The sequence below is a fragment of the Streptopelia decaocto genome (assembly GCF_964273445.1).
Source record: "Streptopelia decaocto genome assembly, chromosome: 10".
Classification (NCBI taxonomy): Eukaryota; Metazoa; Chordata; class Aves; order Columbiformes; family Columbidae; genus Streptopelia; species Streptopelia decaocto.
This window is the reverse complement of record NC_138665.1, coordinates 18,893,077-18,918,363: the sequence shown is the minus strand read 5'-3', so window position 1 is coordinate 18,918,363 and position 25,287 is coordinate 18,893,077. Positions and strand designations below refer to the sequence as shown.

Here is a 25,287-nt window from a genome sequence, read left to right as displayed (position 1 = left end):
GCTGAGCTCTCCTTACCCACCGCTCTGTATTCCCCGCTGACCAATCCACAGAGGAAAACGGGAAACTGAATTGCTATGGGGTGTAAAAACGTTCCTTCCAGAGAGATATTTGGAGCGCAATGGAAAGGGGAGGGAGAGGAGACAGAAAGAACAAAACAAGTACTAAAGGGGAGACACAATCTGCTGGCACTTAATCTCCTGTCAGACCTCAGCACTAGTGCCTGTTGAGCTAAACTGTGAAATGTGTATTGATCTCGCAGGCTTTGGTGAGGCTGTGGATACACGTTGCCCTGTCTGCCCCACAGAACCGCCGCAGCCCCTCTGGAGCAGCAGCAGAACCGCGCAAGGACCTTCCCTGTGCTTGGGGATCAGTCACCCTGATCTTTAAAAGACTCTCCCCGTCTCTTCGAATTGAAGCGGGGGAGGATCTGTCTGATTGTTTCTGTGACCCTGGCAACTCTTCACAAGCAGAGACAGCTGAGTCACTAATATTTAGAAAAATAACATAATTGACTGTATTCAGCCCTGGGGAGGAACCCTGCTGGGTATTCACAGTTAAACATTAGCAACTCGGTCAGTTCTGGCAGCCTTTGTGCAGGGTTGCCAGGGCTGGAGATTCAATTAGATGACCTCCGACAAACCGATTTCCACTGCAAATATCTTTAAAAAAATACATTAAATCCCCAATAAATACAGTGAAATTGGAGGAGACAGCCTTTCCTACCTCATTGAGTGTCCCAAATCACCCTGCAGCCCCAGCCTGGATGTTACGTGTGCACGGGCTCTATTCTCACCACCTCCTAATGTGATTTAGCGCTGTCTGCGGATTGTACTCCTTAAATCTGAGAATGTGACAGTGTCGCAGTTGGATGCAGATTAGGATAGAAAATGATGTGGAAAAGCTGAACTATTTGCATGTATCTTTATGTTCCTTTTCATGCGGTAGGGGGGACTATTCTTTCACTACTACTTTTTTATCCTCGGACGGCTTTTTTTCCATTACTAGCCACTGAATCATTTTGATGTAAGAGGAACTAAGACGAATTGCTAGATCTGGTGTTTTGTACTACCCACTACAACACACTGCAGCGCTGCATTACACTGAGTTGGAATATTTACTTTCTTCTCAGTAATCCATACCAAAAGTGACCAATGTACCACTAAGGCAACTAGAAATGAGATTTTTAAAGGTTGGTTTATGCACAGGGTTTTATGACAAGCCCTAAGACAAAACAACCAATGTGGACACTATTTGTGAACATAACGGAATCAGCTAACACCTTAATTACACTCTGCAGTTGCTTCTTATAATGTATAAGGCATTTCTAATCCAGCTTTTAAACATGCCCACTGTATAAGTTCCTGCCCGTCTCCTCAGACTACAGGATTTCATTTCAGCCAACATATCCTGCCCTGGTGAATTGGTTCTTAGCTCAACTTTTTGTTTGCTTTTTGCTATCCTAAATAGCTCTGAACGGCTACCAAAGCCTCACCTTTCTTGCACACATCAATGCTTTAGGAAATATAAAGAAACAGAGCAGTGCTGGCTTGTCAAGATGACCCTCCGGAGAGCAGCTTACCAAAACAATGTTTTAAAATAATATATCCCATTGTTCAGGTTACAATCAGATATAAACTCAACAGCAAAAAAATTACAACAGGATAAGAGCCATTATGAAATGATTATCCAGAGAGCCATCAACTAGCATTTTCTCAGATGGCATTGTAATTATTCATTGTACATGGTGCAAAATATTATAGTAGGGTATTTACAGAGAGGAAACTTTTCTTTACATATAGTGTAAATTGGTATATGGAACAGAGACACTGCATGGAGTTTAGTCTGATTTTTTTTCTCAATGTTCCCTGCTGAGCAGTGCCACAATTAATCAGGCTTTCTAGGTTTTAGTTAATTGCTGGACCCCAATAAATTGGTTTGTACTGGCGCTGGTCCAGGTCTGATAATTTCACAGCCTTGGAAACTGCTGCTTGTTCACACAAGAACCTTGCGAGCAGGGAGCTGGGATAAAAGGAATAAAAGAAACTCTTGTTCTGTGAGGTTCCATTAATACTTGAAAAGCCAGCCCACTAGCAACAGTGTCTTCACTGTTTGTTTTTCCCCACGTGTTTTACGCTGATGTTTTTAATGATGAAAGCAAATCCCCCCTACTTTCCTTATTTTAAACTTTTTTTTTCTGTAGATACTGACTCTCAAAGAGGCATTTCTAATTTCACACTATCTTCTTGGAAATTTCCACTGTTCGCATTCTCTGCTGAAAATTCATTGTGGCTTTTTGACACAGCTCGGCTACTTTTTCCCTCTTTCTACAATTTTTGCTCATGTGAAAGAATCACCATCTCCTGGTGAATCAAAGCCGGAGACCGGCTTTATGGACCAGACTAGAGACGAGCGGTCGCCCAGCCCGGCCCAGCTCGGGGGATGTCGCCCCACAGCACAACGCGGCTTTTCCCAAGTGCGCGGCCTGAACTGCACAGACCAGCCTCACACTTCACAGAATCCCAGAATGTCAGGGGTTCGAAGGGACCTCAAAGCTCATCCAGTGCAATCCCCCCATGGAGCAGGAACACCCAGCTGAGGTTACACAGGAAGGTGTCCAGGCGGGTTGGAATGTCTGCACAGAAGGAGACTCCACAACCCCCCTGGGCAGCCTGGGCCAGGCTCTGCCACCCTCACTGGGAAGACGTTTCTTCTCATATTGAAGTGGAACCTCCTGTGTTCCAGTTTGAACTCACTGCCCCTTGTCCTATCATTGCTTGTCACCGAGAAGAGCCTGGCTCCGTCCTCCTGACACTCACACCTTATATATTTATAACCATGAATGAGGTCACCCCTCAGTCTCCTCTTGTCCAGCTCCAGAGCCCCAGCTCCCTCAGCCTTTCCTCACCCGGGAGATGCTCCACTCCCTTCAGCATCTTTGTTGCCCTGCGCTGGACTCTCTCCAGCAGTTCCCTGTCCTGCTGGAACTGAGGGGCCACAACTGGACACAAGATTGCAGGTGTGGTCTCCCCAGGGCAGAGCAGAGGGGCAGGAGAACCTCTCTGACCTACTGACCACCCCCTTCTAACCCACCCCAGGTACCATTGGCTTCCTGGCCACAAGGGCCCAGTGCAAGTGCAAGTGCTTCAGTGCAAGTCACCACCTTAGGGTCTGCTCTGAGCAATAGAAAATATTCTTCTCAATGTGAAGGACAGGCCCACAGCCATTAGTTCGTTTTACAGCCGGGCTCAGCTCCAGGCGGGACTTTGCGCGCTCAGCCCGGCTGGCAGCGCTGGCCCCGGGCAGGCCCCGGCTCCGCTCTGCCACACGTTTGGCTTTGCTCTCCCTGGAGAAGCCTCATTTGGCCAGTTCAGTTTTACTAATGGGTTTCAAAAGCTCTCTCACACCAGCAAGTTTCAGAGCAAAAGAATTACATAAGAGCCAAGGTGTTCGGTAACATCGTTGTTATTGCCTTTGGCTCACCAAGGCGAGATTAGCAGCGCTAATCGCGGTTTTATGAAAGTGCATTTGAATTGCAATGGGAGCCTCGTGGGTCTGCCCTGGCTCCTGTGACGCCGCGGAGGACGGGACTGACGGGGTGAGGAAACGCCTCGGCAAGTGGATCTTTATCACGGTGTGACCGACGACTTGTTGCTGCCTTTCTCGTCCAGAGCTTTATCCTCAGCAAGCGCAAATCACTGTGATTCTTTCAAACTCCTGCAGAGTTCTACCAAGTGGGATTCTAGTCAACAATTCCAACGACAGGGAGGATTGTCTGTTGTTTTTATGTGAACTATTCCACCTTTTGCTGTTTTCAAGAACGTTTGGTACTGGAAAACGAATGAAGGTGAAGCTCCCCCCAGATCTCTGAAAGAATCACTTGTAAGGATTGTTTGATGCTGCTTTTCACTTGCTGATGATAGTAACTGAGATGCTGTTGCATCCTCTGTAGCATCACACTTTGGTAGAAGCAGGAACTGTATGTTGTGCAGGATTCCTGCCCACAAAATTCTACTCATACAAGAGTTAGAGATGAGAGTTTGGACTGATGATTTGGACTTGATATCTCAAGAAAAAGAATGCTTCTTTCAGTCTCCTCAAATATGAGGCATCAGCTAGGGATTTAGAGAACTATTGCCAACCATTTCCATTTCATTGATATTATGTCTCCAACACACATTACATTTCAATACAAGATTAAATAATGCAAAAGAAATTCATTACTACTATTAATCATGGAAAAAGACAAAAAGCCAAATTTAGCACGTCTAAATATTTTTTTAAGGTAAATGAGATGGATTAACATACAAAGGGGATAAATTAGAAATCAGTGGTTTCTGTCGAAGCTTACAGTGCACCACTGACAGTAAGATGTACCTGGTCAAGAATTTCCTAACTGGAAATTCAACTCTCTGGATAAGAAGGTACAAGGAAAGACAGGACAGACACAAAAATGTTCTGGGAATATCACAATGATCAGCCCTTTCCCAGTTTCTTTGTAGTTTGTGTAGATTCCTTGGGCTCTTTTGGAAGTTTGAGTAATAACTGACTCTACATATCTTGGTGATGACACTTCACTGCTGTTTAACTCTCAGTAAACCCTGAGTCCTGGTGTTTGGACACACCGTGATGAAGCTCACAAAGCTCATGAATATACCAAAAAAATCCGCGTTCCTACAAATGATCTTGCAGACTTTGTTTGATGTGACGGGTACAAGAGAGAATTATAGGATCATAAGTACAGCTGCACACACACTGTGGTGGTGATAGGTATTTTATAAATATCCAGAATGGATTGGGTTTAGATTAGATCAGATTAGATTAGATCAGATTAGATTCAGAACAGCTGCAGATGAGCACTTTGAAATCAATGCAAAATTCACGAGCGCCTCACCTTTGAGTGCATGTACATCTATTCTACACCTATACATTGATATTCTTGACACCCCACCTAGCAAAGCGTCATCTGCTCTAGGATGGAATGAAACATGGTGTGGTGCCCTTCTCCTGCATTTGCATGTTCACTCCTGGCAGCTCGTGTAAGTCCCTTCTTACCTGTGTATTTGGAAGTGACATTTAGCAACACATATTTTACTTGCGTTTTCTGAACAATGACAGATTTTCAGCAGAATGTATTGAAATCTCAGATTCGCTCTATCCATCTGCCTCACTGCTAAATAAGTCAATTAATTTGTAGTGCTGGAGGACTGAAAGCTCACTGCGGATGAAGTCAGTGCTACAGAATGAAGAGGAGGGTGGAGAATGCTCATGACCATCCTATGCCATAATCACAAAATCACGCACATCTGAAGGGCTTTTTGTTCCACAGTGTATGCGAAGGCTGCTTGATGAACATCCAGCCTGTATTCCCAGTCTGACAGTTGCAGGGCTGATCCAAACCACAAGAAGTAATTCAGAGATTTTTATAAAATCCTGGGAATAATATTTAGCATCTTAAGATACATTTTCCAAAGGGCTCTGCTGAACTTACAGGAATGAAACAAACAAACAAATTCTTTAGTTGAAGAACTCCCTTTCGTAGTATTTCAGAAGTGAAAATTTGACCATAGATAATTTTTTCTTGAAATCAAAGGAAAAAATAAGACAGGGAGGTAAACAAAAGTTGTGTCATGTGTTCTAACATCTTTTAAAGCTCAGCATCTGCTCCAATTAAGAAAACTCCACATGGTGTATAAACCTGTAAGCACTGGCACAGATCTTTTATCCTTTTTTTTTTCCCTTGCAAGAATTGAGAAACAATAGGATAGCCATGTACTGCAAGAACTGAGAAATAATAGGATAGCCACGTACTGCCCAGCCCCTGTGAGGCACAGCAAAGTGATGGACTTCTACGGTGTCACCGTTTATTAGCTGCCTAAGTTCCATTGTCTTTAATGGGAATTGCATGGATAAGCCTGTGCTCTTAAAAACTTGGGGCATCCTTGAATCTCTAATGCCAGCTACTGGGAGCAATTCCTTCCTCTCCAGAGAGCAGCAAGCAGAGCATGTTCGAGCAGTGAGTTCTGCTCGGCAGCACGAGGGGAAACAACGACGTACTCGATGCTTCTCTGGGGCTCTGTGCGTCACACGTGGGCAGCCGCCCCGAGCGCCACAAACTGGAACAGCAAGAGCACTGGCGTTAACTTGGACTGGCTCCTCAGTGCTACTTAGGCAGGGTTGGGAATCAAGAAGCAGCTCAGGCATGGGCGCAGCACTAGTGGGACACAAGGGCACTGGCAAAGGCCTGGAGCACAAGTGTGATGGAGCGGCTGAGGGACCAGGGGGTTCAGCTGCAGAACAGGAGCTGAGGGGAGACCTTCTGATCTCTGAACTGCCTGAAAGGAGCTTGGAGCATGGAGGGGGTTGGGTTCTTCTCCCAAGTAACAAGTGACAGGACAAGAGGAAACGGCCTCAAGTTGCACCAGGGGAGGTTTAGATTGGATATTAGGAAAAAATTCTTCCCGGAAAGGGTTGTCAGGCATTGGAACAGGCTACCCAGGGCAGTGCTGGAGTCACCATCCCTGGAGGGGTTTAAAAGGCATTTAGATGAGGTTCTTAGGGACATGGTTTAGTGCTGGAGTTGGGTTAAGTTACAGTTGGACTCGATGATCCTGAGGGTCTCTTCCAGCTGAAATGTTTCTATGATTCTATAAGCTCAGCAAGGGTCACTCACCAAGAGGCCATCTGTGAACATGTCACTCATGCACAATGTCCAGCGTGTGTCACATTATCCCGTGACCTAACAACCATAACACTTGCTGTGACACCGTGCCACATGCAGATGTATGACAAGAAACAGGACGTACGTGACAGAGAAAGAAGCAGACCCTGACAACCGTGAACTACATCAGTGACATCCCAGCAACTGGTGCACAGCACAGCCTGAGCAGCAGGATCAGGACCAGGAGCAAGACTAAGGCATCCTGCCCTTGGAAGTCTGGGTTTCACCATGCTGGGGCCCTCAAACCCCCGCATTTGAGAGAAAGGCTCTTTCAGCCCATTCTGTGCAATCTAAATCTGCCAAAGAGTGGGAAAGGGCTCCATTTTGTGCCTTTCTATTTTCAGCAAAGGTCTTACACCTGAACCGGTATCTCCAGAGACCGTCTGACACTGTCATCTTCTGAAACAGCCTCACAGGATGCAGTGGAAACTGCTGGCATCTATAGCAACTTTCCCAAGGCACTCTTCAGGCCAAATAAGGAATTTATTTTCAAAGAATCTCTCTGCAAAAGAATTCAGGTCACAGAGTCTATAGAAAATATTTGATTTCTCATTACTACCGCACTGACGATGTGTAACGAGCACCGCACTGATTACGGGTGTCTCTCCCTGCACACACTGGGCTTTCCCAGCACACAGAAGGAGCCGCGTGTGATGAACGCTGTTAGGGGGGGTGACAGGGGTGGGGAGCCGTGTTGGGTAAGTGGTTCCACAGGATATCTACACAGTAAAGCTCTGCCCAGGCCAAAGCTGCACCCACCAAAGTCAGGTAGGTGCTGTAAAATCAAACTCTCAAGCCAGCCTACAAGGACCTATGGATTCTTGCTCAAAATAGTGGCAGCCTCTTTGCTTTTCTAACAGAATTACTAATTGTGTATTTGGTTTTGAGTAGCACTGAATCGAAACAGATACATTTCCCAGGATGCTTAAAGTCTTCTGAAAGTGACACCATATGTATGTTTGCTTTGGCAACTTGTATATAAAGAGAATACAGCTTCTAATCAACGACATCAACAACAGAACAAAACCCGGGTAGAGACCCAGCGTGGAGAATCCAGCCTTCATCTGGCTGCAGTAACACAGTAACACCTACTGGGGTCTGGACAGCCCACGAGATGCCCCTTTTCTATAAAGAAATGTCATTTTAAAGATATTACTAATGGCATTTTAATATCTCATTAACTCCTCTGAAATCTGGTGCGGTATCATTTTAGCTCTAACACTGTAGGGAATGGATGGATTTTGATTTGAAAGAAAAACTTGTACATGCAGAGTAACCAGGACAACTTCAGCCTCCTGGAAGGACAGCAGGACAAAAGTGCAGAGCTTCTTGGAATTGCTGCACTAATTTCAAGAACCATCCCTGATGATGCAGTCTAGTTTAAATTTAGAGCTTTCAAGGGATGTACAAGACCTACGATATCTTGCTGGACTCCTTCAAGTTCAAATTACCATCATATCTCTGATTCAGAGTTACCATTTGTTTTGCCCATCCCTATTTCACACAGTGGCTCTTGCAAAACGATCAGCCTGAAGCAGGAGCCACCACATTCAGGACAAAGAGCTTTAAATGATGAATTTTCCTTAAGAACATGGTTACTGCCTGTGCACAGTGAGGCAAAGAGCAGAGGAGTGACAAAGAAGTGGGCACGGAGCAGTGTCTTCAAAACGCTTCGCTTCAGAATGCAGGTTCATTCTTTTTTCCTTTTTTAATATTAAGAGTTATAAAGTCACATTTTACTAACACACAGCCCTGGTTACTCATGAAGTAAACCCCTTAGTAAGTAAGCTATTCTTTCCTCGTGCTAATATAAGCTTTCACCATACACTGTATTTTCAGTATTTCGTCCCGCTGAATTACAATGGAAGAAATGAAAGTTCTACTCAGTTTTCAGCCTGGGAGGTGTATGACCCCCAAGTAGTGCTCCCCAAACACCTCGGTCCCAAACTAGGGGAAATAGGTTATAATTTGTTTCTCCACATGATCTCTTTTCATACCTCACCCTTTTTCTCAGATCATTTGTCAAGGGTTCACTGATCTCTTCTTATTAGTTACAGGGGCTACAACAAGACAGAAAAAGAATGTTTGACCAAGCATATAATGTCATGAGTCATCGGTTTAATTTAGTTCCACCAGAATTTCAATGTGACCTTGAAACCTTCTAACACAATAAATCAGAGCAGAGGGTATCAGCAGAGGGTGTCTGACAAATCCCAGCGGACGCCAACTCCGCCGGGGCTGCTCGGAGGGCACCCCGCGTGTGAAAACCCATTAAAGAGCCATCTCGGGAGAGCCCCCGCTCTGAGCAAACCGCCCCCGGGGCTGCGTTACCGAGGGGGGAACGGGCAGCTCTCTTGGAAGGCACCGGCGCAAGGCCCGCCCGGTGCGGGTCCTGCGGGACCGCAGGTGGCTCCTCCACGGCGGGAGGGAAGGCCGGAGAGCGAGCACCGACCCCCCGGCCCCCCGGCCCCCAGAGCGGAGCAAACTCCACCCCGGGCCGTGTCAGTCACGCTGCTGTGCCGGGCGGCGGGAGCGGGCGCGGAGACGAGAGGAGGGGGCCGGGGCGGAGGCGACTCCTCCTCCCGCCGCCGCTCCAGTGCCGCGGGGCTGCGGGTCAGGACCCGCCGCCGAGCATCCTCCGGCCGCGGGGCCTCGCTGCGCTCCCCGCCGGGGCAGGAGGCGGCGGCAGGTGTCCCAAGCCGGGCAGCCCGGGACTTTCCGGAGCGCCCGCCCCGCAGCGTCCCGGAGGGTTTAGCGGATTTCTCTCTCCCCGCTCCCGTCCGTCAGTCGGGGGCTGCCGCAGAATTCGTCGGTTCCCTGCTTGCCCCATCGCCGCCGCCACAGCGGGAGCGAAGGGGAGACCTAAAAACCCGGGCGAGTCGCGGGAGAAGATTATGGCAACGTGAGTGGGAAGCGGAGCCGCCTGGCCGGAGCCCGCCCGTAGCCCGGCGGAGCGGAGAGCGCGGAGCCGCGGCTCATCCCGCCGAAGCCGCTCTCCGCAGCGGCGGAGCGGCCTCCAGCCCTGCCCCAGGTGGGTGAGCTTTTCTTTCCTAGGCGGGACCCGGGGAAGGCGCAGTCCCGCTGTCGGAGCCGCGGGCACTGCCCCGCCGACCGGGGTCGCCGCACGGGCAGCCGGGTGGGGGTACCCGGCGCCTCCCGTACTTTCCGTCCGGCCGCTGTCGCCCAGCCCGCGGCAGGACCGGCCCCTGCCGCCCCCCGGAGGCACCGCCGGCACCTGGCCGGGCCCGCCGTGCGCCCCGCGGCTGCGCTCCCGGGAGCCCGGGCAGGCGGCGCGGCGCGCTCCGGGCCCCGCCGACGGCACCGCTGCGCCTCAGCCTCCCCCGGGCCCGGCGCCGAGGGACGGCGGTTCTGCCGGAGCGGTGAGAAGCAGGAGCCTCTGGCCGCGGCTCACTGGGAGACGCGCCTGCTTCAAAACAAGCCCTCGACGGTAAAAGCGCCGGTTTGCGGGAATGGAAGCCGCGGGGAAAGCCCGTCCGGGCTGCGCGGGCCGGTCCTCGGTTCCCCCCATCGCCAGCGGCGGGGAGAACCCCCCGGTTTCCAGCGCTCCCAGCCAGGCTGTGTCCTGCTTTTTATTTATTTATATATTTTTTTGGCCGGACTCTGCCACTTGTAGTTACTAAACCGGGCTCCTTGGAGGGCGAGGGGTTGAAAACAGACCCCCACGCCTTATTTCTGTGAGTAATTCGTGTAAGAAGTGCATCACTTTCATTGTTTTCGACTAAGCAGAACACACACCAATAATTAACAGGTTAATCCTAACTGAGATTATTTAAATCCAGGAATATTTTTAGGACATTGCCCTTTGGGGAAATAAAGGGAGTGTGCTAACAGTGAAAAGTATGTGTTTATATTTGGAGTAACAACAATACAGAAATGAAAGAGAATTAAGAAAGACATCAAAAGTCCCCATCCCGTTTCTGTTGGTAACTCCTCCATTTCACGGTACTGTGCAGCATTTCTGCGCACAAGCACTCCCAGGTTTTAAAGTGTTCTTCCTTTTGAAGAGCAGACATGTAAAATGGATGGATTTGTGAGCCGCTCTGTTTGAACGAACCGATCTAGTGAACAGGTAGAGTGCTGCACAAAGGAGAATTGTGCTCCATTTAGAAATACGGTTTGCCTAAGCAACCCACAAGAAAGCCAAAATATTGAAACATTCCCATTCTGCCAGTCCCAGTGATGTGCTGCTGTTGTTCTCAATGCATGCATGATGTCCCGGGACTAAATTATGAAGTTTTAATTTTAAACAAGCTTTTAAAAGATTCTTTGGCTTAAAAATGTCTTATGTGATTTGAACATGTTAAAAAAAAAAAGACTTAAAACCTCTCTTCTGAAATTGGAATATTATTCTCAGCTTCCAAAATAAATGGAAAGTTATATCTTGTTACTACATAGGGAGCATGCTTTTAAAATAATGTTATTTTTTGGAATGTTTTCAGAAGCAATTTGCATTCTTTTGAATGAGCCTACTCGGTATAGCCATAGTGGTTGCGTAGATTGGTTGAGTTAAGGAAGATGTCTGTGCTGGTTGTGGTTTGGGAATGCAGAGCAGAGAACCCTTAAACAGCAAAGGCAATAAAAACACTCCGATAAATCAGATCACCTGCCCTTTGTTACAGTATCCTGCACCTCAACAGTCCTAACAACAAGATTTCCTTTTTAAGTGCTTGATAACTTATTCTTTAGTTAATTTATCTAAGTCATCCACCACTTGATTTTGAATATACATCTATACGTTATTATTTCTGCTTTGGTTATCTGTGAGTCGGAACGTATTCATGTGCAGTTCTGTTATTTACATGAAATCTGAAGAGGTAAAATTAGTTGACAAAGCAGATTGTTTATTTTTCCAATAGTGATTTTATTTTTAGAACTTAACTGTGAATCCACATCAGGACTCTTAAAATCAAACCCAAATCTTTCCAGCACTATCTGTTACAGACACGTGTACTCTGGGAAGGTAATATTTTTGCAATGAATTCTGATAAACAGTAAAGCATGAACATGTTTCTGAATTTAGAATCTTAGGTTGGCTATCAAAAATAATTAACTAGAGTAGAATTTATTTATTATTTTCTCCCTTTTTCATTATTAAAAAAATAATCACCTTTTAGGAGGCAGGGAAAGATAATGGCGTATGCAGCAAATAGGATACCACCTCTGGCCCACACAGAGATCAAACCTTAGGCACGGTTTTGACATGAAAGATGTAGCAGAATGAAGATGACATGTCATTCCCCCATTCTGCTCTCAGCTCTCCAGGCAGCGGAAGGGTTAACTCCAGGAAAATTAATTATACACAACCCCTGAACAACGGTGGTTGGGAGAGGGGAGGAGGGAGTGGGGCTGGAAGCCTCTGAGATGCAGGGAGGGAAACTCCCATCACGGCAGCCGCTGCCATCGACAGGGCCGATACACCACGTGTACTTACACCACGTGTACTTACACCACGTGTACATACACCACGTGTACATACACCACGTGTACCCAAGGTTCATTTGATGATGAAATGAACACATTACAAGCGACACCTGTGCTTCCCAAGTTACATCCAAGCTGCTGCTCTGCAAGAACATCTCCCAAACTAGTTTCTTGTGAAAAAGAACTTCAAGAATTTAGATTGCTTACTTGCTGGCTTTCTCAGCTTTGGAATAAAATGAGGACTTTATTAGAAGCAATAACTGGTTTTCAGCTCTAATGAATGGCAATGTGCCCCCTTTTCCAAAAATGAAATGATCTGAAGCCAAAGCTCTTTCTGTGAAAGGAAGATCCATCATACAGACGGAGTTTTTGGTTCTGGCAGTTGAGGATTTCTGTGTGTTGGATGAAATCATGTCAGATAATTTAAGTATCTGCCAGGATTTCAGTTTAATTCCTGTAATCTTTTCTTCCCAACAGCTCAACGTTCTGGACTTTGGAGACTCGCTGCTTTCCTTTTGTCGATAAAGATGAGAAAAAAGTGGATATTGGAGGATTTTCACTTTATCTTTTGTGGTGTGCTCTGTCTCCTTTTCATAGATGGAAGTAAACTTGAACAAGTAAAACGTAAGTAGACTTCAAACAAAGCTGTCACATTCACCCAAATGTGACATTTTCCTTCTATTTGACAGATGTGGTTCAGCAAAGAGCTTCAAACAAGAGTGTCCTGAACTGCGGGACTGCGTTCAAAACCTAAAATTCTTCCTCCTTCTAATCTTACATTTAGTAGAATCAGGTCACGTGCATGTTTGGGGCACATTTTCCTAAAGCTGCACAGGTTTCATTGCATCACACAGAACATAACACATCAATTGGCGAATCTGTTTTATTTCAAATACCCTGAATCGCGAGAGCGCTTAATTCCATTTTAGTGACCTCTGTAAACATCTGACAGATTATCTGGATTTTGTCCCGTGTGTAAGACTATTGTGCTGAAGTTTTCAGCGAGTGTGAAGCTCGTCCAAAACTCTTCTGGTGTGTTCCAAAAACAACCTCATACGAACTATATTAGATACATCCTTTGAGAAAATTAAGAGTCTAAGCACTGTCAAAAACTTGATGAGAAGAATTGAAAAGAATACAAACCAAACAAAGGGGATATTTCTACAAAGCCTGTCATCTGCAGGAGGTGTTAACACATTGCAGAAATCATGGCAAGGAGGGAGGGCTACCCAAATAAGCCCAGGAGTTATTGACTGCTCAGCCTTATTCCTGCTCTTTGGAACGTTCTCCCACCTGCACAGCCTGGGCTTTGCCCTTCTTCAAAAAGACATCGTTTGCCCTTGAGAAGCAGTTTAAATTGGCAGCTGCAGTATCAGCAGCTTCTGCTTCTAAGGCTTAAAAAAAAGAGTTCCAAAAAGGCCACTTTTTCTGCTGAACTTGGAAGGAAACGATGTGCGGGTATCCCTGTTAGCCCTGTTCAGATCCTGCATTTCGTTTGCCATGCTTTTGTGTGACGTGAGCGCGGATCACTTCCCAGTCCTACTAACAATCCCGGCCTCTTGCTCCCTCCTGTTAGCCCAGGAGATGTGAAGAAATGCCTCTTGGTGGGTTATCGCTTGGAAGACAGGTATTTTGTTTTACACCCTGAAGTATCATCTACACTGAGGGTGAATGATGCTGAATTTGGATGTCATTAAGATAACAGAAAGGGTTTTGCTCATGGGAACACATGAGAAACACCCTTTTATTAAAGATATTTGAGTTTTCAATGTGAAACCATAATGTGACAGGGAGAGATAGGGCAGTAGTGTCTGACAGGTAGGCACATATCTGTAAAACTTCATCTAGAAGATCAGATGTGCTTAATGAACAGGAAGATATTAAAATATTGTGAATGCTGATACATAGGTAAGTCAGCACAAACTGTTCTGACATACTAGGACAAACTTACTTTTATTAGGTTGTTAAAATAGGGAGATACGGGGCCTGCAGTCTGAATACAGGGCATTTGTCTTCCTTCTGCAGTCTCCTTGCTCAAAATCTCCCTGGTGTACAACCTCAGATTTTCCTCAGTTGAGCAAATTACTTCAGTTTTGCGGTGGTTTTGTTTCCTATAAACCAGTCTGAGTAATCAAGCACTTTAATTTTGTTATCTAGCAGGACGTTAGCCTGTGTTTTCGCAGGTGAAAGGATAAACTTGCCCTGTGTGAAAGCCATTTTGTCAGCTATTTCATGAGCTTCAGTTTGGGAAGATGGGAGGTAATGTCATTTACTTTGGTTTGGGAGGTCAGAAACAATAGCACATGAAATTAAGGGCAATTCTGTTCTGTGATTCTCCAGGGAAATAAAAAATAGTAATTCTTTACTAAATTCTATGTATCATCCACAAACGTGGTCTACAGACAACACTGCACACCTAAAACCACTCTGTAAGTATGGAACGGGAACATTCACTCACAGCTCTTTCAATTCTTTACTGTTTTACAGATTCAGATACATACTGTGTGTTTCAAGACAAGAAGTATCGTGTAGGAGAAAGATGGCATCCTTATCTAGAACCCTATGGCCTCGTTTACTGCGTTAATTGTCTTTGCTCAGAGGTAGGACTGCCGAGTTATCGATCGTACTACAACTACTTGCTCAATTGACTAGAATCCTTTATGTTGTACCTGCGGTTTGACAAAGCCCAAACCTGTTTTCACTAGTGGGTCCTGATCATGCCGCAGGAAACAGAGGCAGGTGATGCTGGTGAAAGGAAAACGTGAACAGAGAAGGCCAATAGTAGCAAAAAATACTTGCATGAGGGAGGCAAAACAGCTCCCTAACTAGCCAGAAGCTTTGTCAGTGTTGAGCATCACACTGTGAATAATTGGAGGCTGCTACCTGAATCCTTGCAGTTCCATCAATAAGGAGGATTATGCTGAACCTGAATTGGGTACTGTTTGATCTATGTGCGGTGCCCACGTCTTCAGAGGCATTTCCACAGCCAAAGCATCTGCTGCCCTAAAGTGCTGAAGGAACACGCTTGGATATCCCCCTTTGTAAAAATCCGTGAAAGAAGAGTGAGATGATGAAAAGTGAGAACAGGGCGTGGGGAGCAGAGGGAGTTGGGTGGGATGTGAACGGACAGGTCCTCGGCTACTGCCAGTTGGTGCCTGCTATGAAGAGACAGCGCTCATAGATCCCTAAGTATGTCACATACAGCTGAGGGGGGACAGGAAAATGAGAGCAGAATATGTCCCTTGGAGTACTTTCAAATAGCTAAACAATACGGGATCTTAATCCTTAACACATGAGACACTCCAGATGCTGAGTTTTGCCTGCTGGTTTTAATGCAGAATAAAGTTTTCTTGGCTATTTCCCCCCCTGCACGTGTAAAATATTGTGCCCCTGTGCAGCATTTGCTCTGAGGGATCTGCTACGATGACTGAGCGCAGAGATGCACAACCAGTAGTTGCACAAGCTTGGCTGCGTCTCAGATCTGTGCGGCAGAACACATCTGTACCACAACGAGCAACGCCGTAGGAAGAAAAGGAAAAATCCGTGGTTACAGCAAAAAGGAGTTTCCACTCAGTTCGGTTCATCTATATGCAAAGTCTGTGTGTGGTAAAATACTCGTTAAATTGCTGCAGGGCTGTGTCTTGGGTGGGGATGCAATGCACTGGAAACCCTGGAGATCTGCATACAAATTATTGCTCAGTGATTTTTAGGAAGATGTTAGACAGTCTGAGGGATGGGAAGGTGCATGGTCTGCTCCTCCAGAGAACAGCGGTGATCCAGGCATACCCCCGCACTGCAGGGCTAAAACAAATGGGCTGTATTATATTTCTTTCCTTCACACGTGGGCATGGAAGAGCAGAGCGGCAGTTCAGGGCAACGAGGTTAGTGAAGAAGGAACCTGCTGGTGGTAATTACCAGTACATGTGGCTCAGAAGTGGTTCTGGACTCTTATTTCTTTGTTTGCTCTATTTTACCTTTGTTGTACCGTGAGGGTGCAAAATGTAACTTGGGGTTATTACAGCAGGGAGGATGCTGAGGGATCTCTGGGATGTGACTCTTGTTGCCAGGAAGGAAGACCCCAAATAACAACTGCAGCATCCAGCCATTCGTTTCAGCTTTGTCCTGGCCAAGAGAAATGCCCTCACAACACTGACCTACAGGAGAAGCTCCAGATCATCAGGAAACTCTCAGTAATTTATAATTTCAACAAAATTAAGACTAGATGACACATTAGAAAACATGCCATGACAAAGCACAAGCACGGTCCTTAAACCAAATATTACAGCATAAAAAATGAAACTTGTTATGTGCCACAGAGAAGACGTGTAACGCACCTGTAAATCAGTCAGACAAAGGATATGTACAGGGGCTGAAGCAGCAACCTGCTCCCTCCCGCTGCAGAGAGAAGCAAAAAAGGCGCCAGGGTTCCTCATCACCAGCGTGACCAGAACGTTTTGCTGGGCTCAGACATCACGGTCTGTATGATCCTGCACAAGTGGTACCAGCCAGACAACAGACTGAGACCTCTGCCCCATCCCCAAAGAACAGCCTGTCTGTCCACTTCCCCAGCACAGACACTTGTCATGGTTAAGAACAAGGAGAGGCAAATTAACTAACTAACCAGAGGCCAAATTATTCAGCCTGGAAATAAAACAAACAAACAGCATTGCTGGCTTTGTGTGTATGTAGTATTGTATTTTTACAAGTTATAATTTACATACTTAAACCAGAAAGAAACATAATTCAGAGCTCTCACCCTGTTCCCTGTTTCTTTTACAACCCCCCACTCAATACACAGTGGAGACAATTTACCTACTGTCAAGTAAATTGGAGCACTCACAATTTGTCAGACCATTATTTTGCTCTTTAAAACACAGCAGCTTTTTGCTGTGTTCATAGTCAAACCTGCAGACTGCAGGGGCTGAAATGAATGCTCTCCAGGCTTCGCACTGATAACACAGCTCGGGAAGAGAGACGCATCGTTATTCTTTGGGTATCCGGTGCAGAAATGCTATGATAACCGTGGCCCTGACTCACAGAGGCCTAGTCCTGCTCTAGTCTCCCAAATATCACAGTGAATCTCAGCGTAAGCTCAGCCTTAGCAAGCACAAGCTCAGTTAGAACAGCTCTGTCGTGCAAAGAGTGGAGCGCTGCAGGCAGCACTCAGAGTCCCCATCCCGCACGGAGGCTACAGCCTGAAGTTTGCTCCTCCTCTATAAAATCAGTATATTTAATTTCAGTCATCATTGGAAACAGATGGTGATATCATTTTTAGTGTCTCTCTCCAAAGCAGATGCGCAAATGTAGTTCGTGGGTAGTAATGATCTAACAGTGTGATTCCAGCCTGCAGTCTGCAGATACTTAGCAGTCAATGGATTATTTTGAAAGAGATGGCTAGAAAAACCCATACATGTGCTATCTAAGGAAGCCTGCACCTCCCCTGGAAGCATTTCAGTGCTCCAGAAGGCATATGAAAATGAAGTGGGTTTATTCCTGACACCACCAAAAACTACAGTCGTAGCATAGTATCAGTGTTCATGCTGAAAGATCTTTCTTGCTATAAACATGAGCAACTCAGAGCTAAATGAGGAGGATGAATTATAGATGGGAAATGGGAATTTGAAATGGATAGTCTTTGCTGGTTACAGACACTGGAGAATGAAAATTCCCTGTGTTTTAATTATAAATCAAACTTTGATGTGGTCAAATAGAATATTATGTTAATGACATGAATAATGAACACTATTCCCAAGACTTGCTCATATTTCTTAGAAAAAAAGGCTACTTACCAGCTAGTGGTTTTTGTCTATTGGGGAACCCATAAAATGAAAACAAAAGACTCTCCACAGTTTTCAGGAACAATTACAGGCGCTGTTGTCTCTTGTGGTCTTGAACTAACCCTCAGTAGGGGATATCTCAGAGACCTACCATTCATTATCTGTGTCTTAGTTTTGGAAATGCAATTCCTAAGCATAATCTGCTGAAAAGGAAAACACAAATGAAGATTGTTGCAATGCATTTTTAGACACTTCTTCTGATCTTAAGGTTTGTATGGATTTCTGCTACATTCCAAGCAGCATAAATTCAGAGGGAGCGCAAGCAGCGTGGGCTTATCCTGGTGTGAGTGAAATCAGGATGTTGTAAAAAGGCTTTTGTTTTTAAAACATGTAGGTGCAGAGCAGAGAATCTGGATATCAGTAAGACAGTCCATTTCATTAAAGTATTGTATTATGTTCCACCTGCAGAATGGAAATGTACTGTGCAGCAGAATAAGATGCCCAAGTCTACACTGTCCTTCCCCGGTGCACGTACCACAGCTGTGCTGCCCGCGATGCCCAGGTAATTCCTGTTAGTGACAAGTCTTTTCTGAAATAGTTATTTAATATGATGGGTAACAGCAGAATTAAATGTCTGTGCTGGAAAACTTATGAGAAGTAAAAATCCTTCTATATCCATTTAGGTCATTAAAGGCTTGTCCTTCAGTAAGTTATGGCATTTCTTACGGTAGTTCCTTTGTAGGAAATGGAAAGAATAGATTTAGGAAGGGATCAGGTAAGGTACCAGTTCAGTCCCCTACAATCCAGGCAGGAGGTAGCAGAATTTCCATTGATGGGGCCTGTGGTCTGTCTGCTCCCCACTCCTTATCTCTGAACAGGATCACAACAAAAACCCTACAGACTTCCTAGGTTTCTGCTTTTGGTGCTTTTCATACGAGCAGGCTAAAATACATGGTTATTTGCAATGGTTCTCTGTTAACAAGCAATTCAAAATCGCTGTGGCAAATGTGCATTTGTGTAGTATCACTGTACAACCGGTCTGGTAACATTTGCCTTTTACATCTCAAATCCAGGCATAGCTTTATAATTAGTAGAGACTGTTGTAAATCATAGAAGCAGTGCTGTAGAAGTTTATGACTATATAAATCCAATTGGATACTGTATAGTAAATTCCTCCAGACTGTACATTTATTATATGCTCATTATTAAGAGCCACTGTATGAAAGAGACTAAGCAGGATCTTTCACAAGGCTGTTACAGCATTCCCGACATGGCCTAATGGCTGGTGCATTTGACTGGAGCTTTTTCCCTAAATGGCTGTCTTAGTGGCACCCCTCATTTCCACGTATAAAAGAGTATTCATGCAGCATCAGAGAAAGGGGTTTTATGTGACTTTCTCCAGAGTTTCATTGTCTGAGGAAAACAGCTGTTCCCTGCCCATAACCTGTGAGCAGCGGGCAGCTGGCAGTGATGGAGGGACACAGTTTGCTGTTCAGCTGGGATTTGGTGCCTTCCTGGCACGTACTGGAGAATAAATGGCACCCACCCGTCAATTTTTGGTAGGATTCATCTGTCCTGACAATTATATGTATCTGTCTGTCAGATGTGTATATTGGTACCTGATCTAGGTATCTGGAATTCTTGTTTTAATCAGTGATGAGGAAGAAGCATTTCAAGCACATAACTCATGTGATGCCGTGATGCCACTCTTCTTGTGTCCTGGGATAAGATTCATCCCATGCAACTTTAGATCTGACACTTTGGCATCCAGTTGATGGTAGAGTTTCACCTGTGATGGTCAGATACATAGGAAAGAAAGTTTGTAAAGTAGTATGCTTGATTTGACCAACTAGTACGGTTAGATGCTTGGAACATGAACCCCTTTTCTGTGTTCAGATCAAAAGAAGGATGGGTATGCTGGTGTTTTCCAGCTAATCTAAACTTCAGTACCTATAGTCTATCTGCTACATATGGTAGGCCATTAAATTACTGGCTGAGCAGCACCTCATTAAAAATGAGAGTCCCACTAAAGGTTTATTTTTTTCCCTAATTGAATTTGTAGTTCGGATAGTTCTGCACTACTGTTAGGCAAAAGAAGACCAGGGGTCTCCTGTGATTTCAGGGCTTATTTGCATTCTGCTTTCTGCAGTGATTATGTGTATCATATTTGGTGCTCTATCTTCCATGGTAACGTTCATGCCTGATCCGAATATGAATCTCAAGCATTCCTGCACATCCAGCTTTCCTTTCCTATGTGTCTGGCACACAGGTTTCCCTGGTTATTTTTTAATGGAAGGTGCTAGAGCTCTGGCCATTAGCCATCCGTTCGAATCACTCCCATAAATGCCCATTATATTCTGTCACGTTTCCCCCAGTTTCTCAAGCTGTGTGTCAGACGTGAGTAGCGCCAGTCACAGCGACTTGGGGCTCTTCCTCCCGCCGTTCTGCTGGCCTGGTGCACTGGAGCTGCCCACATAACCGCCTCCTTATTTCGGGAAGCAGAGGTCATGCCAGCAGGCAGCAGCTTTCAGTGGAAACTGAACTGCAGCAGTACCTAAGCGGGGGAGCCGTTGAAGGGATTCCTTTGAGAAAAGTTGGCACTGCTCTCCCCTTGGAATGAGCGCTCCTGCGTCCACAGTGACACTGGCCTTCTGACACAAAGAGATGCAGTGTTTTTATCCTCTCTCCCTGGCACCAGCCACCATGAATCTTAAAGGCTTGTCAGACATACGTTATGAAGCATCTTCTGCTTTTCAGCAGTGGTTCAATCCTACCAGCTTCTACCACAGATTCACTGCCAGCTTGTTTTTTTAAACCTGTTCTTTCTAGCATTGGCAAAATCCAGACCTTGTGTCTTAAACAGAACTAGATATTCCTCCTTTCTGCAGCTCTGAAAAGTATTTTACTATCTGAATTAGATACTCAGCATCACACATATGTAACCAAAAATACTAAGTTCACATTCATTGGGACTCTCTTCACCATCCCTGGAGGTGCTTAAAAGACACATAGATGATGTTCTTAGGGACGTGGTTTAGAGATGGACTTGGCAGTGCCACGTTAATGGTTGGACTCAATCATCTTAAAGGTCTTTTCCAACCAAAACAATTCTATGGTTCTATTAGCGAGACCCAAAAGGACATCACATGCTTCTGAGCTTGAGCTCCTTCCTTCCACCTCAGGGTTCTCCAGGAATCATCAGAGGAGACATGATTTATAGATTCACAGAGCGAATTCACCATCATTCTTAGAGTTGGATCTGCTCTTGAGCTACAGTGGACTTTGGACCTCCTGCCTTCTGTCATGAAAATAAACTTCATCTAAAAGTTCTTCAAGCATTTAGCTGCAGCTGTCTCTTATGACACTAGTATGGAACACTTATTGTAGATTGTATCATTCTACATGGAACGGTTGCAAATCAAAGCATTTAGAGTCTAGTTAAAGATCTGAAATTTTTGAGAACTCTCTGGAATTCGTAAGTCTAAGATGGGAAGCTTACATCACAAGCAAAAATGCGCAGTTGCAGGATTTAGAAAGGGTTTCCATATTTCACTTGCTGGTTTGATTTCTCAGCAGATAAGGCTGCACGCTGATGTATGAATCAGCCCATCTAGCTCCAGGTTTTTTTAAGCTTGCTGCCCCGACTAAACACACTCGCTTTCAAGAACATTCATGATTAGTAACACATTGAAGTTTAACCTCCTTTGGTACTGTGATTTTTCTGTATCAAATTCAAACCACTTTTTGGATGTACTTTTCATTGTTCTTTAGATATTGAAATAACAACAACATGCCAGGTGGTACCTATATACATAGGACTAAACACAAAGATGGATCAGATCAGGTATCTCCCAGCACTGGTCTGAGAACATCACAGAACAATAAATGAGGCTGTGCCTGCACAATGGACTGCAGCATGACTTAGTAATACCTGTATCTTTGAACTAGCTATTTTAGATCCAGGAAGCAGCCTAGTTAGGACAGTGCAGAACTCACTGCACCGCAAAACTCATCTTAAGCAGGAAAAACATGCCTGCAATGAGCTCAGCGCTACCTTCTCTCAATTCCTTCCAGTAACCGAGCGAGCCCAGCTAACACGCCGCACTCTGCAGTGTAGACATTCGTGAAGACTCAGCTGTGCAAGGTGCTATGTGCACCGCCTCTTAACCTCATCTACATTGTATATGTAAACGCAGAGGCATGTGCATAACACAATGCATTTTGCACTGAATTAAAAGCAAAAACGTCAACCTGGGCAGTTGACTTTCCCCTGCAGAATGCACATGCAAGAAACAATTTGGTGATGAGGTTTTGGGTTGTACCCAGCTCAGGTACCAGAGCTCCTGGGCTCTCGGTTCCAGTCTTCTCACCCGCGTTACTTTACCTCAGCGTCTGAAGCTCTTGAGACCTTCAGTGTCTGCTGTTGCGCTGCCCACCTCTGCACTTCTCAGATAACGATAAAGAAATTTAAATTAACCTGTGACCCATAATCTCAGCTGTCACAGTATGGGAGACTGCGGAATGGGTTTGCCAACATACACAGCAGCTGATAGTAATAACTGGAGAGCTACTTACTATTATCTGTTGATAAGAGCAGATTGCAAATTTTTCCAGTCTGTGTTTGGTTCCTGTGGAGGAACCACAGAATTACAGAGCTGTGCTTGCTTTATGGTTATTCCACATATACAAACAAGGTGGATATTCATATCTGGAAAGACTCACAGAATGTTAACAGCAACAGAGATTAGTGAGATGCTCTGGTTTTTGTGTAGTCCCAACAATGGGTAGCTTTCAGATAGTTCAAATTGTTTATTTGGAAGTAAATTTGATTTGGAAATATAATGATATAGGCATTCAGGGGAGATGTCTAATATTTTCCTATTGACGTGCGTTCAGATAATTGAGTTTGTTTTGTGATTTGCCTTTGTTACTGGCTCTGTAAGGAATGTTTGCTATCACAGCCAGATTGGGGTTATCACTTGTTTCCATTCGGCTGTTTTGACCATAAAAATTCAAACAATCTATCTGTAAATCAGCATCCAAAATGAACTCACAAAATATGTATCTTCCTGCATGGATGACAGAATTAGAACTTTCATTCTTTGGACTGACATGATAGGATGGGATAGGCTGCTCAGAATTTTTCCAAGATAACTTCCAAGAGCTTCAAAGTTACTTGAGAGGGGATTCAAAGTGCACCAAAGCTTCCATCAGTTTGTTTCCTTGGCTGGGAGAGTGATCGGTAGATTCATGTAATAGTTCAACCTTAGAGCAGGAATTAAAGTGGAGCAACCTAGAAAGTGTTTTATGACTCCTTTAGAGTTTTGCTGGGCATTTTTTTTATGCCACTATAAAAGAAAACACAGGAAATTAAGCTGCAGAAAATATATTAAAATAATGTGAAGAGCTTGGCTTTAGCTCTAGAAAACTAAAAAACAACCAACAGCCTGAAACTACATCTTTGCCTTGAATCTGTATGAAAGTTCATACTGTCTAGATAAGGTGCTACTAGTTCCTTCAAGCAATGAGTTTCATACACTTTCCACCGTCTGACCATATTAAGGACGATTAACTCTGAATTACCTTGGAGTTTTTAGAGCTTAACCTGGTCCTTGAAGTTATTTTAATGTGAAGCATTTTGTGGCTTAATATCTTTGACACCTGCACCTCTGAGGGGCACATATGGATTCTGTTTAGAGCTTGTGGTTGCAGTTTTTGGATAGTGAACAACTTTTCAATGCAAATTTATTGTCAGCCTCGGTCACTGCTTTAAAAACAACATCATTACACTCTTTTTGTTGTTTTTTAAAGGGGCCTTCACACATCATCTATGTTTCTTTAAATCATAGACTTATTCTAAGTTGGATTGTGATGCATGACTGAGGGAAAAGGCTGAATGCAGATGGACCGAGGGTCGATCCACAGCCTATTGTAGTCAATCAACAGATTTCTATTAGCTTTGATAGTTTTTGTACTAAGCCTTCTATGAAAACAGATGCGGTTATTGGCTGTGATACAGTCCCCTCTGTAGAAATGCTGAGGAGTGTGGTAGAAATATGAGACAGAAGATGAAAGAGGAAACTGCCTTTACGCTGTACCACACAGAGTAGGTGTTTGGGCCAAGTTCCAAATGTCTTTAGTTCAATGGACTTCAGATCAGACCTTGAGGTGACACATTCCTGTCGACTGGAAACAAAAGTAGAGGGAAGAAATTAAGCAAAGGAATTTTTAATAGGAAAGAAATCCATTTGCTCTCTTACGCTGTGCTGTAATCCCCCAAGGACCTCCAGCCTCAAAAGTTATTTAAAATAATACTAGGTGATCCCTAGAAGATAACCTTGCACTAAAAGAGTAGAATTGGTTTTCTCTGTCTGAGGTTCCTGTATTCTCATGAGATGATGCATCAGGATTTAGTTCTGGTGGTGAAGCAGCTCTAAAGTGTTTGTGTTTTTGCTGTCTTGACATGACAGTGGTAAAAACATCCACCCTTTCGGCAGCTGGTGGGTTTGACCTTGCAACAGCCAGTGTGCAGTGGCAGTTTGTCCCGCCACGTGCCCATGGCACTCAGGGCTCGGGGTGGTTGTCCAGCCCCGAAGCCGCACTAGCACAGCAGATATTACTTATGTGATCTTTTTCCCATGTAAACATGAGGATCTTTTTAAAGAATCTTTAAAAAAACACAGTTTGGTTTGAACTCACAGCAATCAGGGTCAGTTCAATCAACAGAGTTGTTCCAGATTTTTTCGACGTAACTGTGATCAAAATCTTGCTGTCATTCTCCTAGCAAGCTGCATAATCTCTTTCTTCGCTCACCTCTCAAAGTCTGAGTCTGTTCTGTTTTGAATTTTTAAGGATCAGATTATCAACACATACTCCTCCATTCCAAATATGTGTCTCGTGCAGAATAGCTGTTTCTTCTATATAATAACCGTATTCCATTGGCTTACATGCAGTCGAGGGAAGAGCCTAACACAGAGGATTTCTGCCTGGAGGCAGACTTCTGTATCCGTTACTTGGAATGATACTTAGATTTTTCCAGGAGTGGGCAGAGCTTTGGCTGCACCCCTTAGAACCAGACACCAAGGCAGCAGGGGTCAAAGGACTCGTTACCACTTGTTCAGAGCTCTGATTCTTCAGGTGAAAGGAGGCCGGTTCAGATCGTGTTCATCAGAGCAGCTCCCCGACTGCTCACATCTATACGTGCTTATCTAGCTGTCTAAACGGCTGTTCCAGCAGCAGGAGAGGCACATATCATTTTAGCTGGGCCTGCTTCAGTGAGATCCAGATTGAAGTCCGTCTCTTGCAATCAGTAGGAGCTGCAAAGGAGCTTCAGATTATCAACTATCATA

General features: G+C 44.8%; 1 protein-coding gene across 3 annotated transcripts in view; it reads left to right on the top strand.

Annotated features, from left to right (window-relative positions):
• Nucleotides 1-9,081: 9,081 nt before the first annotated feature.
• Nucleotides 9,082-25,287, top strand: part of CHRDL1 (chordin like 1) — a 38,843-nt gene continuing 22,637 nt past the window's right edge. For all 3 annotated transcript variants that reach the window (XM_082062071.1, XM_082062072.1, XM_082062070.1), the window contains exons 1-4: nt 9,082-9,750; nt 12,639-12,785; nt 14,649-14,761; nt 18,407-18,500. In XM_082062071.1, the coding sequence (XP_081918197.1) occupies nt 12,689-12,785; nt 14,649-14,761; nt 18,407-18,500 (304 nt within the window). In that variant the 5' untranslated portion in view covers nt 9,082-9,750; nt 12,639-12,688. The remainder of the gene's footprint in view (nt 9,751-12,638; nt 12,786-14,648; nt 14,762-18,406; nt 18,501-25,287) is intronic.